This window comes from Protopterus annectens, chromosome 12.part0, assembly GCF_019279795.1.
Source record: "Protopterus annectens isolate FY-2018-M chromosome 12.part0, PAN1.0, whole genome shotgun sequence".
Taxonomy (NCBI): Eukaryota; Metazoa; Chordata; order Ceratodontiformes; family Protopteridae; genus Protopterus; species Protopterus annectens.
Genome location: NC_056746.1, coordinates 23,611,999 through 23,626,336, shown reverse-complemented (window position 1 = coordinate 23,626,336; position 14,338 = coordinate 23,611,999). Strand labels below are relative to the sequence as shown.

General features: G+C 40.7%; 1 protein-coding gene across 2 annotated transcripts in view; it reads right to left on the bottom strand.

The window, feature by feature from the left end:
- Positions 1 to 14,338, bottom strand: part of MGRN1 (mahogunin ring finger 1) — a 578,779-nt gene that overhangs the window by 525,133 nt on the left and 39,308 nt on the right. For both annotated transcript variants that reach the window (XM_044089070.1, XM_044089069.1), the window contains exon 2: positions 7,886 to 8,004. In XM_044089070.1, the coding sequence (XP_043945005.1) occupies positions 7,886 to 8,004 (119 nt within the window). The remainder of the gene's footprint in view (positions 1 to 7,885; positions 8,005 to 14,338) is intronic.

Here is a 14,338-nt window from a genome sequence, read left to right as displayed (position 1 = left end):
CAAAATTCTATCTGGCTAGGCTGGCAGCCTTCACACAGTTATTCTTCAAGAGGGCAGATCAGTAGCCTCTGCATCTAGAACTCTTACCCAAACTGAGATGCAGTATGCTCAGACTGAATAGGTACTTTTTACAATTGTGTTCGCATGTTCAAAGTTCTAGGATTATATTTATGGCCATGTTATCCAGATTGAGACTGACCATCAACCTCTAGTCACTATTTTAAAGAAACCTATGCATACAGCTCCAGCAAGACTCCAAAGAATGATGCTCAGATTACAAAAGTACAACTTCAAAATGGTCTATACAAAAGGCAAACTTCTTTATCTGGCTAATAGTTTATCCAGATCACCCAGAAATACCACAGAAATGCTTGATGCAGAGAATTTTGACTTTAATGTCATGGAAGTGCGTAATTTTTCTACCACAAGACTTGATGAGCTAAGGGATCATACAAAGACTGATTCAATTTTGCAAAAGCTCAATTACTTTAATCAATGATGGATGACCGTTAAAGCAATCTTGTGTACCAACAGAAGTGCAACCTTATTTTACTTACAGAGATGAGATGTTGATGGAAAATGGTATTTCCAAAGGTCCTAAAGTTGTTGCTCCTACTTCCTTATGAGTACATCCCGATTTTGCATTCTGGCCACCCAAGTTTTGAAGTTACCAAAAGTAGGGTGAGAACACTTGTATTTTGGCCTTCTCTGTCAAAATATATCGATAAAGTACTTTCATCTTGTTCAGTATGCAATAGTACTAAACTGCATTTGCAAAAATAACCACTTCAGCTAAACCGGATTCCTGAACTACCTTGGTCAACAACAGCCACTGACATATTCGAGTGGAATAGACAATATTACTTAGTGTTGGCAGACTCTTACTCAAACTGGTTCAAGATTGATCTGCTACCTAACCTAATGTCCAGTACTGTCATTACTAAGTTGAAATGTCATTTCTCAGTCCACGGTAGTCCACACAAAGTTATTTCTGACAACAGTGCCCAGGTTACCAGTCAGCTATTTCAGAAATTTGCAAAAGAGTGGGACTTCATCCATGTTACCAGTAGTCCTGAGTACCCACAGTCAAACGGCTAGCTGAAAGTGCAATACAAAGTGCAAAGCAATTACTACAGAGGTCAAAGCGTAACAATACCAATGTTTCCTTGAATTTGCTTAATCTCAGAAATATACCCAGTGACAATTTACTTGGCTCACCTGCTCAGAGACTTCTATCTATGCAAACCAGAACAACCCTATCAGTTCCAGTTTGTTGGTGCCTAATGCTGAAAACACCATAGCAATCAAAGTCCAACTATTCAAAAAGCGTTCATTCCAGATGTCCAATTATGATAAAATGAGCAGTTTTCTTCATCCATTGAAAGGAGGAGAGACAGTGAGGATGTAAATGGCAAAGGTTTTGATCGAATTAGTCAAGTGGTATGTGCCAAGCCAAGATCTTACTTAGTAGAATCCAAGGATGTAGAATACAGAAGAAATCGCAGGCATCTTCTTTCACTGTCTAAATCGATATCGCAGCATCTTACCTGTGATACAGACTCTAGATTTCAGAGCAACCCAGACAATGTTCCTTTTTGAAGGACATGTCTCAGTACCTATTCCCATTCCTGACTGAAGTTGAACATTCATTAAAGACTGTCCCTGTTGCTAAACCTAGTCCTAATTTTTATGTCACATGATCAGGTTGTATTTCCAGATCTACTGTAAAATACACAGCAACCTGGACATGATTGTTTCACTTGTAATTAGTTCTGTATAACTGCATGTAAATAATTATTGTCATTATTACTGTGCATGACTTACTTCTCAAAGAGGGAGTATGTAGAACAGTGTGTGTGTTGCGACTCTAAGAACCTTTTCAAAGTGAGGGCATGTGCATATAAATAGCGTGCAGGCAGCAGTGCCATTTTTAGTGAACAGCCAGAGTTCTAACATGTATGAGTGCAGTAGTCTGTTTATAAAACTTTATCTAAATTTACGTTACTAAGCCTCAATCTTGTTGTGTTTGTATGTAATAACGCTGCTTAAATTGAACCCACAACTGTTCGTCTGCTTTATCCTGACCAGACAAGTGACACTACATATTTTAATGACCAATAGGCTCACACTTTTGGCTTTTTTATCCAAGCAATACTGCAAATTAAGTGGCACTGCCTAATTGTTAAAATTCAAAAATAGCCACATTCATTGGTAATCATTACCAGACACCAGAAAATCTTAGATAAATAGTATACATAATTACCAAAGTCAATCTTTATAAACGTTTAAACTCATTCATTCAAAATAAGTTAGCCAACTATTAGTTCTAAATGTTATTTAAAGATGATTTTACATCCACTGTACATACTGCATACAAAGTGTACACACCCTCGTTAAAGTGCCAGGTTTTTGTGATATAAAAAAATGAGACCACAACAAATCATTTCAAAACTTTTCCCACCTTTAATGTGACCTATAACCTCTACAATTCAACTGAAAAACAAACAAATCTGTTAGGGGAAAAAAATATAAAAATAAAAAACGTACAATAAGGTGGTTGCATAAGTGTGCACACCCTTAAACTAAAACTTTGTTGAAGCACCTTTTGATTTAATTACAGCATTCAGTCTTCTTGGGTAGGAGTCTATCAGCATGGCACATCTTGACTTGGCAATATTTGCCCACTCTTCCTTGCAAAAGCACTCTAAATCTGTCAGGTTGCGAGGGCATCTATTGTGCACAGCCCTGGGCCATTCCCAAAACTTTAATTTTCTTCTGGTGAAGCCATTCTTTTGTTGATCTGGATGTATGCTTGTGGTCACTGTCATGCTGAAAGGTGAAATTCCTCGTCTTCAACTTTCTAGCAGATGCCTGAAGGTTTTGGGCCAGAAGTGACTGGTATTTGGAACTGTTTCCAATTCCCCTCCACCTTGACTAAAGCTCCAGTTCCAGCTGAAAAAAAGCAACCCCAAAGCATGATATTGCCACCACCATGCTTCACCATGGGGATGGTGTTTTTTTGGTGATGCAAAGTGTTGTTTTTGCAACAAATGTACCTTTTGGAATTGTGGCCAAAAAGTTAAACATTGGTCTCATTAGAGCAAAACACATTTTCCAACATGATTTTGGGATACTTGATGCAATGTTTTTTTTCTGTGTAAGAAAAGGCTTCCATCTTGCAATCCTACCACATAATCCAGACATATGGAGAAGACGTTGTCACATGCAGTACACAACCAGTACATGCCAGAAATTCCTGCAGCTCCTTCAGTGTTGCTGTAGGTCTCCCTGACCAGTTTTTGTCTTATCTTTTCATCAATTTTGGAGGGACGTCCAGTTCTTTGCAACGTCACTGTTGTCCCAAATTTTCTCCACTTTTTGATGACTGTCTTCACATTGTTCCATGGTATATCCAATGCTGTGGAAATTTTTTGTACCATTCTCCAAACTGATACCTTTCAACAATGAGATCCCTTTGATGCTTTGTAAGCTCTCTGCGAACCATGGCTTTTGCTGTAGCAGGCAGCTGAGTAAACGTCAGGAAAATCCTACTAGGACAGCTGAACTTTACTTGGGGTTAATCAGAGTCTCTTTAATTAATGGCAGGTGTGTACTCAAGAAGACTGAATGCTGCAATTAAATCAAAAGGTGCTTCAACAAAGTATTAGTTTAAGGGTGTGCACACTTACGCAACCAACTTATTGTATGTTTTTTTATTTTTTATATTTTTCCCCTAAAAGATTTGTTTTTCAATTGAACTGTACAGGTTACAGGTCACATTAAAGATGAGAAAAGTTTTGATATGATTTATTGTGGTCTCATTTCTTTACATCACAAAAACCTGGCATTTTAACAGGGGTGTGTACACTTTTTATATCCACTGTAATTCTTTAGAATAGGGATTGTTTTGTCTAGTGTATGGAGCGATCATCTTTAAATAACACTTTGAACTAATGAATGGTTCTAAGCAGCTTGAAAAAAGTCTTACCCTAAAGCTTGGAGCACTAGTCCTGCTGTGATAAATGACAACCCTCCTTTTTTAACAGATAATGGCATCCTATGCTAATTGTTTAAGTATCTGTAAGAGTATGGGAACAACTACAAACATTAAGGAACAGCAACAATTCCACAAACAAAACTCAACAGCACAAACATAGCATTTAAAACAACAACACTCCTATACTTATATCGTAATAAAAGCACATTCACACACTTATATTTTCAGAACCCAAAAGGGGGTAAGACATTTTCTTTAAAAGTAAACCCAATAAGAAAAGAATAAATTACAAATTTAGTTTTGTGAACTTAAAACAGGCTGATCACCATCTATGTTTAGCTTCTGCTACTTGCAGTAACTTGTCTCCTACATGTTTTACACACAAAAAATTATCTATCTCAGTAGGGACAGTATTTAGGGGATTTTGATTATGACCAATCTGACAAAGACCAAGAAATTCTATCTCTCCTCTTCACCACCTTCACTATTACTGAGCTAACCAAAACCTTCCCCAACAACATCCCCCACCCCCCTCTGCCCAAATTTCCTCCGCCTCGCCTCCCTCAACTCCTATCTTTGAACTTAAACCTGTATCTACCTACCTTATAAAAAAACTTCTCTCCAAACTCAAACCTTGCAACAATGCCCCTGACAACATCCCCTCCTCCTTCTTAAAAATTGCCTCTGACAGTATTGCTCTCCCTATCAGCATCCTGATAAATAGATCACTACTCGAGTCCTATGTACCCAAACTATGGCGCTCTGCTTTTATTCTTCCACTCCATAAAGGTGACAAAAACTGTAACTTCTCCAACTTCCGCCCCATAGCCATCCTCTCACCCATCTCTAAAATTCTTGAAAAATGCATACACCTGCAGCTCATGCCATTCCTAACCGAACACCAGCTGCTCTGTCCTACCCAACATGGCTTTCGCCTTGGACATAATACCAACACAGCCCTTCTCTCCTTTTTACACTCTTGTCAATTCACCTCGAGACTCTGGTAACTTAGTTTTCATCTGTTCTATTAGATTTATCTTTAGCTTTCGATACCATCTCCCACTCCCATCTACCAAACCATCTATCTAACCTCAACATCTCCCCAAAAACTCTATCCTGGTTTTCCAGCTACCTTTCAGACAGGTCCCAAGCCGTGAAATGGGGTCAAGCCTCCTCCAACTTCCTTCCCACCCTCACAGGAGTTCCCCAAGGGTCCATACTTGGCCCTCGGCTATTTAACATCTTCATTAACGATTTCCACAAAGCTATTCCCAATACCAAAATTGTCCAATACGCAGACAACTCAACTTTGATCTGCTATGCCTCCAACCTTACAGAACTCAAGTCTCTAACTCAAACCGCTTTCTCAACCACTGAAAAATGGATGCACCAAAACCACCTCTCACTTAACGCTAACAAAACTAAGATTCTTCTGTTCACTCACTCTAAATCCACCCCCACTGAAAAAAACTCATTTCAAATCACAAGCCTTAACAACTCCATCATTGACATAGTTCCCTCCGCCAAACTCCTAGGGGTCACCATCGATGAACACTTAAAATTCAACACCCACATCCAACTTAACATCAAGAACACACACATAAAACTTGGCCTACTGTACAGAAACAATCAATTCCTCTCCCCCTCTACTAGACATACCTTGGCCACTACATATCCCCTCCCATCTCTTCTATATGGTGCTCCTCTGCTTACTAATCTATCTTCCACCCTAACCTCCAAACTGGAAGTATGCTACAATAAAATCTCCAAATTCGCCGCCAAGGCAAATTCCCTCTCTCATCACTGCACCTCCCTACAAACTTTAAATTGGCTTGAACTCCCTAATCAACTAGACTACCTCCAAATTGTCTCAGCCCACAAACTAATATTTCAACCTACCAGCTGCCCCGCACTATCCAATATTCTTCAACCATATACCCCCCAGACCCCTTAGATCTTTTCACCAAAACCTTATTTCCGTCCACAAACCCAAGTGCCCAGCTGGTCAGCTTCTACTTTCCTTTTCCCTAGCTAAAAAATGGAATGCCCTGCCCTCTACTCTGAGGACCTGTGACAACTTACACTTTTTCAAAACACAATTCCACTCCTACCTGCATAGTCCACAGAAAATGTAACTGCACTCTTCATTCTATACCTCCCAAGCTCCCCTCTTCCTTCTCTCCTGGCTAAACCCCATACCTTTCTAATTTCCCTCATAGCCATACATTGTTAATGTAACTAATATATCTACATCCAACCTTATACTTTATTACCTCTTGTCCTCCAGGACAATTTTCTTTAACTTCTTAGTTGCTTAATTTTGAATGACTTCATACTTGACTGCATTTTACCAGCTGTTTGTGGAATTTCCACCTATTTTGACTGTAATTTCATATAATTTTTCTTTGTATTTTTAGCTTTTGTATTTTTATTTGTATTTCATTATGTGATGTAACATTGTACTATGGAGCTTTTCTCCCCGGGCCTCCACTGAAAATGGGCTCTTGAGCCCAGTGGACCTCCCTGGTCACCAAACTGAAATAAATAAATTTCCATGGCTTTAGATACCACTCAAATCTAAGCATGTCTGATACTTTTGTCTGATGCTTAACAAGCAGATTTACTGACACAAGCAAATTTTCTTTTACTTTTGTTGGCTATGAGTAGGCACTGTCCATAAAAGTATTGTAAGGCTCATGCAGGGGTTACACATTAAACTAAAACACTAGTTGGTAAATTAAGTTATACATTTGAATTACTATGTAATCAACACACCTTCAGAAATTTTGGGATCTCTAACGTTTATAGGTATAAAACGGAAAAAATAAAATTAATGAGCAGTCTTTTAGTACTTCTCAGCACTCAAAATTAAAACCAGTAGCTTTTCTAGTTTCAGCATTCAGATAAACTTCCAATAAGGAAATACCCAAAAGTATAATCATCTGTAAAAAGTTATGAATCTTACATGCCCTCAGCTGCAAACTTTTTGAAACTGCATACACTTGGACTGTTTAAAAGCTGGCAAACTTTCGATTTTATTTAATAGTTGATAACAGTGTTAACAGTTGCTCATACTTGGCAGCCCTATCCAGTGACAAATATATCTACAACTACTCTGTCTTCAACAGTCAATTCACTACTGTAAAAGCAAAGCAATATATACCAGATTCATAATAGCTAAAGTTAAAATGTCTATAGGTTAACACATAAATCTAAGTGAAAAAAAAAAGTAAATCATTATTTACTACCAAAGAACTATGTCACATGCAGTCTTCCCAAATTATTTCTCAGTTACACGACAGACTTAGCTATCAGAGGATAGCAGGACTTATTTAAAAACATCCTTAGTATATGAACTACAGGCAGCAGGTTTCTACAACTTGTCTTTCTAACGTTAGGCCTGATGTCATAAGTAAAACGGTGAGTTTCTGAAGAACATACAAATGGAGAAAAAAAAACGTGATTCTGTAAACTGTAAGATAAATAACTAATCTTATTACATCTGCCAAAAATAAAAACAAAAGAGGAAACAGCAGGTTAGGAGGGGGTTGTGACAGCACAACACATACCTAGAATAGATCCGGTTTATAAATAAAACAATTTTTGTGCTTTACTATGAATCTCTTTACTGGTCAGCCTTAACAGTCTCTATAGGGAGTAAAGTAAAACATCTAAATAACATAAGGCAAAGGACAGTAAGCAACCATCTCATTTATGCTAGCAGTGAATTTCAAGCAGTGTAATCATGTTTCTTTTTAATGGGTCAGGTGCTGCTGCCAAGTGCACTTACTTAAAATGCATGGAAACAAACTAACACCTGGAAACATTTTTTCCACTGCTTCTATTCAGTGCAATAATTAATTTTTTTGCTCACTTTAAGGTACTTGCCTGAACGGGTCTGTTCCCCAAAAAGTTCAAATCCATGTTCTCCCCAAAAAGATATCCCTCAGGATGAGGGGTGTCGAACTTTTCACCTCCCATGAAGAAATGACTGGCAAAGTAATTTCCTAAAAGAAAAAATAATAAAAATCAGACTTCACGCAGCAACACTGCCTTTATGTAGAACAGTGGGCATCTTGGAAAGTAGTGAACCATTACAGCTAGTAATGCAACACTGCCTTTATGTAGAACAGTGGGCATCTTGGAAAGTAGTGAGCCATTACAGCTAGTAATGTGAACAAACTAAATTACTAAGCAGGCACGTGTACAGTGTAAGTTAGTGCCTTTGATTCTCAGCTACAAACTGGAAAAATTCAGTCAGCACTGAGCAGAACGTAGAATTAAATAACTACACAGTGTATAATTAAACAAAACAATGCAAAACATAACTTCTTACAAGATGACAAAATAGGAATGTATACTTATATACACAAACACCTCTATACAGTATGCAAGTGCCATATAAAATTATCTACCTTTTTTTTTTTTTTTTTTTTAAACCAGTTGAGGTAACGGATCAATAACTTGTTAACTAGGTTACTTAGGCTGGTCCACTGAACATCTTCACTCACAAAAGTCAAACACGGCCACAAAAGCAAGAATAAATATTTAATGCATGTGAAAAATTGAATGTAGTCAACGTGTTTTGTTTACTCTACATGAAAAGAGCAACTAGCTGTTTAGGTTCTAGCTAGGTGATCATAGCTGGTCAAATTTACTTTTCATCGTTGTTTCTATCAATAATGGGCAGAAACAACAGACTTGCGTTTGTATGCAGCTACTATACTCTGTTTTGGGGAGTTTGTTACCACCCACCTCCAATATGCAACCACAGAATAAATATACTCAAGTCAGGGGACATGGGAACTTGCCCCTCCCCCACAAAAATGTTTGTTTTGCTCTCCGAAGGCAGGCTTCAGGTCTGCTGTGCTCGCAATCAATGGCAATAACACTTTTTCAAACAATCAAATCTTTGTCTGCATAGGCAAAGCAAAAGTTTTCAGGAAGTAAGATGAGAAAAAAAATATTACAGACACTAAAACAACACGTAAACTACAACAACAAGTAAACCCCAACACAGACACTGAATGGAAGTTGGGATTGAACCCTAAACCATGGAAAATGAAGCAAAGACCTTACCACTGAGAAAATGCATTTGGTTTTATGAGATAACACTGAACAAAAACAAAATGTTCTACAGCTAGGCAAACTATGCAGTCATTACTGCCTCAATAACGTAATAAATGTGAGCATTTTACATACTGTGCAGCTGCTTTACCATCACTAGTCTGTGAGAGATCATTCTAAGGGCTAGCTGGCTGATTTTCTGTTACCTAGCTGCAATCCTCAGGCTGAGTAACAACTATCTGCAAGAACACTCTTCCATAGTGCAAAATCAGGAATACAGAGTCACGGACAGCAGAGAGGAGCTTCCCAAAGTATTCTCGCTGAAGATGTTCTAGTGAACTTTGTTGATTTTATGACTGCTGAAGCTCTTACAGTAACTGTGAGAGAGCTCATGGCCTTACTACTTGCATCTCAGAGACAGAGCTGCCACAATGAGAAAAGTGAGCATGTCTGAGTATGCTCTTGGAGAAAAAGCTTTCACCAAATATAAGTTAGGACAGTATATTTTTCCTTTTCTGCTCCTTCACTTTTTAGGAAGAGAAAAGAGAAACTAAATGACCTCCTAGAATATGTAGCCGGATCCCCTTAAAAAAGACTCATGCTGACTTATGCACAACATTTGCGTCTTTACATACAAACAGTATCTCTTCTTTAATAATCTATGCTTTTACATATCTAATGGGTGCTCATATAACACAGCTAGGATCTATGGAATTCCCAGGGATCCCCTTATGACACTACTGCCAACATGGAAAACCTTTGGTGGCATGGCCATTCTACAGCAGTTTCAATACAATTGTCTTTTCTAAATGCATCTTCTGAAAGACCACAGCGATTAGTAATGGCAACTAGAAATTCACAAGCCATTCGGAATATCAACAGGTTCATAGACAGGTACTAGGCTATCTGCCCGAGGGCATTTATAAGCCTAGCCAGAGTGTGTCGGCTTTCAACGCCCCATTGATTAATTAACTGAGCCTCTGTCAAAAACAGCCAATGAAGTGATCCCAGGAGTGTATTTTCTGTTACCCAACCACTCGTCAAGGCTTCTCTTGAAGAGTGTTAGTGAGGGCCTCTGCCTAATGTAGTTAGGAATTTTGTTCCAAAGCATGGGGAGTCTCTGTGACAGAAATCTATCCCTCCAGCATGTTCTATTTATTGTTGCGGCGAGGTTTAGCTCATTAGAGCTAGTGGCTCGCAGTGACTTGGATTTCTTTAGGTGGAGCATGTCCATCAAGTCTGAGTTGGACATGGCTTTGTAAGTCAAGCAGAGATCACCTCTGAGTAAGCGATATGCGACTGAGTACAGCTGGAGTTTTTCCAGTCGGGCTGCATAGGACATATGTTTGAGGCCAGTAATCCTCTTGGTGAGGTACTTTTGCAGTCTTTTCAGCTGTTGGAAGTGTCTTGTGAGGTACATCCCACATGGGGCATTGTACTCTATGATGGGTCTGATGAGTGACGAGTAGAGGGGCACTATAACCTCTTTATTTCTAGATGCAAACCCTTTAGTAATTGGATGGGCTACAAAGAAGGATTTCCTAACTACTTTGGCAATATGATTGTCAAAGGAGAGATTACTATCTACCTGGGTCCCCAGATCTCTTATTACCTCTTCTGTATTAAGGGGACTGCCACCTATGTGGTAATTCATGGGTGTTTTGTTTTTCCCCAAACAGGATGACTATGCATTTTTTGGCATTTAGCTTGAGATCATGACTTTGACACCAGGTGTCCGTCTCAGTAAGGCCCTTTTGGAGAATATACTTGTCAGCCGGAGAGTCAATTATGGCTCCCAGTTTGCAGTCATCAACGAACTTGGTTAGCCACAGTCCTCCTGTGTTTGCCTGTACTTCTGAGAAGTATATGCCGAATAGTAGGGGTCCTAGGACCGAGCCTTGTGGGATACCACTTGTGACTGGTTTAGAGTCAGACCTGGAGCCCGCTATTCTTACCGTGCGAGTTCTGTCTGTAAGACAGTTGGCAACCCATCTTGTGACGTAGGGGTTTATGTTCAGACTGGTGAGTTTTTCTATAATTCCCGAGTGGAGAATGGTGTCAAAAGCCTTGGCGAGGTCAAGGTAGGCTGTGTGAACTACCTTCCCCTCATCTATAGCCTTGGTGACTGTCTCGAAGAAGTCAACCAGGTTTAGTAGGCACGATCTGCCCTTAAAGCCGAACTGGGTCGGGTCAAGTGTTTGGAGGTTCCCAATGTCTTTGTTAATGAGTTTCATGATGATGCGCTCCATAGCCTTGCAGACCAGGGTAGTCAGGCTTATGGGGCGATAGTTACCAGGGTCAGTTGTGGCCCCTCCTTTGTGGAGCAAAATAACCGTTGCTGTGCGCCACTCTATGGGCACGTAGCCTGTGGAGAGGCTGAGGTTGAACAGTGTGTTTAGGTGGGGGGTTAGTTCGTTCTGTAGCTCGTGCAAGACGCAGCCTGGGACACCATCTGGTCCCACTGATGCTGTGCTTTTGGCTTTTAAAAGGGATGTTTTCAACTGTGTGTCTGTGATTTCTGGGACACTACACTTTTCCAGTATTGTTGTGGGCCCTTTTGGGGGTGAGAGGGGGGTGAAGTTTGCACTGAATCTATCTGCCAGGATGTTGGCAATATCAGTGGGTTCAGTATATTTTGTGCTATTTTGCACTAGCTCAGAGCATATCTGCGAGTTGCCACTTAGATTCTTGACATAGCTAAAGAAGGCTTTGTTGTTATCTTTCGAATCCTTGGCTATTTCTCTTTCGAAGTTAGCCTTGGAGGATTTTATGAGGGACCTTAGTTTCTTACAGATATTGATCAGAGATGTCTTTCCTTCTTGGGGTTTGCTTTTTTCTGAACTAGTTTCCTCCTTCTGTTGTATAGCCTGTTTATGGCAAGGGTCTACCAGTCTGGTTTTCTTCTCTTAGGGGAGTGAATCTTGGTTTTGCTAGGGATGGCATGATCCATGCATCCTTGTAGGTGCTCATAGAGTGCATTTGTAAAGGTTCCTGCATCTTGGACGCTGTTATCCTTTAGCGTGGGGGCTGTGAAACTTACCACCTCTATCTTAAGTAAGGTGAAGTTTGCTATAGAAAAGTTTTTCACTGTGGTTTCCTTGATTGAAGGTGGTGGTGTGGTGTGGACATCCACAGCGATTAGTTTATGGTCTGATCAAACCAGTGACGGGGTGACCTCCGGTGTGGAACACCTGTTGCCCATGTTGGTGATGACCAGGTCTAATATGTTTTCACCTCTGGTAGGGGAGTTTACCAGCTGATCCAGAGCATTTGCGTTGCTAAATTCCAGGAAGCGCTGGACCTGGGAGTTTGTACTTGAGTAGTTTTCCCAGTTAACGGTAGGGTAATTGAAATCGCCCAATATCAGGGTGTTTGGTAGGACCTTCATGTTTTCCAGTGTCTCCAGAAAGGCGGAGTGGTGGTCATGGGTCATGGAGGGTGATCTGTAGCAGGCCACAATTTGCACTGCAGATTTGCCTGATGTTAGTTGCACATGGATGATCCCAGAGGTATCGTGCTGCGCCACTAACCTGGAAGTGTAGGTATCCAGGATGAATATGGATACACCCCCTCCTTTTGTGTTTCGGTCTGTGTTCTGTGGCCGAAATGTGTGGTATGAGTTGTAGCCCGGTAGTGCTGGGGTGCTCTGTGGAGCCTTGGACCAAGTTTCAGTTACTGCACAGATGTCGACGTTCTCCATACTGAGGAGTGCTTCAAGAGCGTATATTTTGAGATTTAAACTCCTGGCGTTGAGTAGCATAACCCTCATTTTTTATTTGTGCTGTTTACGGAGGTGGGTTTGACTTTTGAGCCTTGCCTAAAAAGGCACTATGGGGGCAGCAAGAGCCTTGGCCAGCTTTCGAAACCTAGGGGTGACAGGTGCAAGCAGTCTCTTGCGAAGCAATGAGACTTGTCGAGCATGTCATCCCAGGCTGACAGATACCGGATCCCCTTTCAATGACATCAGAAGCATAGCCAATTGTTGAAATTGATCATTTTTTCTTTATACTGCGGTATCATTCTTGGTGATGGCAGGATGCTACTCAGGGTCAGGGTCATACCCGTCTGGGCTACATGATCAGAGAGCCCTTCCATGTCTCTTCATGTAGTCCAGAGAGGTACATCTCAGGTCATTCACACCAACATGAACAATGACAGAGTCATATTTGTACTTGTTCTGGAGTGACCGGAGTGCTTGTGTTATGTGGTGAATTCTGGCTCCCAACAGGCAGCTAACAGTAACCTTCTCCTTGTCCAGCCTAGTGAGTGGGACATCAGTCTGCCTGACTATAGAGTCGCCTATTACTAAGTGTGTTAGGTATGTTATTTCACCTTAAGGGCTGTGATTGCGCGGCACACTGATTTTGTGTTTTATGTGTTGTCTTTTTTGTGACGGGAGGTGCAGGTTTTTTTGGGTGTCTGCTTTGGAGGTCTGTCATGCTTTTGCAGGTTTTTATTTAGAGCCTCCGAGTATGATTTTGTGTATTTATGTGTATTTTTTGCCAGTACTGGTTTAGTATGTCTATGTGAGGTTGGAAGTGTGGTGCAAGTGTTAACCTTCATGTCATGACTGCCTGTTCCAGTCTTGGGTGGAGAGAACTTAGCCTCCAATTTAGCTATATAACTGCATCTCTCTCATACGTTAATGTTTTGTGGTAGGAGGAGAGGGTTGTCTGTGTACACGAGGCAGTTGTAACATTGCCTCAGGATACCCAGGTTCACCAGCTGGACTGGAGAGTATACCTGAAATTGCCCTTTGGTCATGCCTGAATAGTAGGGTGAGCTGCCTATTCGCTTGGTTGGTGAGGGGTGAATAATGAGCCTTGCCCTGCTGAGCAATCAAGTGTCGGGGTATATTAGTGCTTGCTATTAGGTCTGAGCAAGTGCTGGACTGTAGGATGCTTTTTAAGTGCTTAGGTTGAGAGTTAAGACTACTTTCAAGGGAAAAACTGAAGAGGAGACTTGGTGGAGCCGGGATAAATTTAGCCCTAGCTAACCAGTGCTGCCCGGACGTGCAAAACCGTGCAAACGCGGTTTTTACAGGAGGGAAATGAAAGACATAGAAATGAGCCCAAAATGGCCTATAAACTACTAACTTCTGGGCTGGAACCACTCCTCCAAGGACAGATGGCTGCTCAAAGCTCCCTCTCTCATAGGTGAACAGAGAAACCTCCCTCTATCCAAGTAAGGTGTGGGCAACTCAGAAACTTGCAACACAGCCCTAAATTCAGCACTAGCTTGAAAACTTGACTATACTAGCTTAGAAAGGTGGGA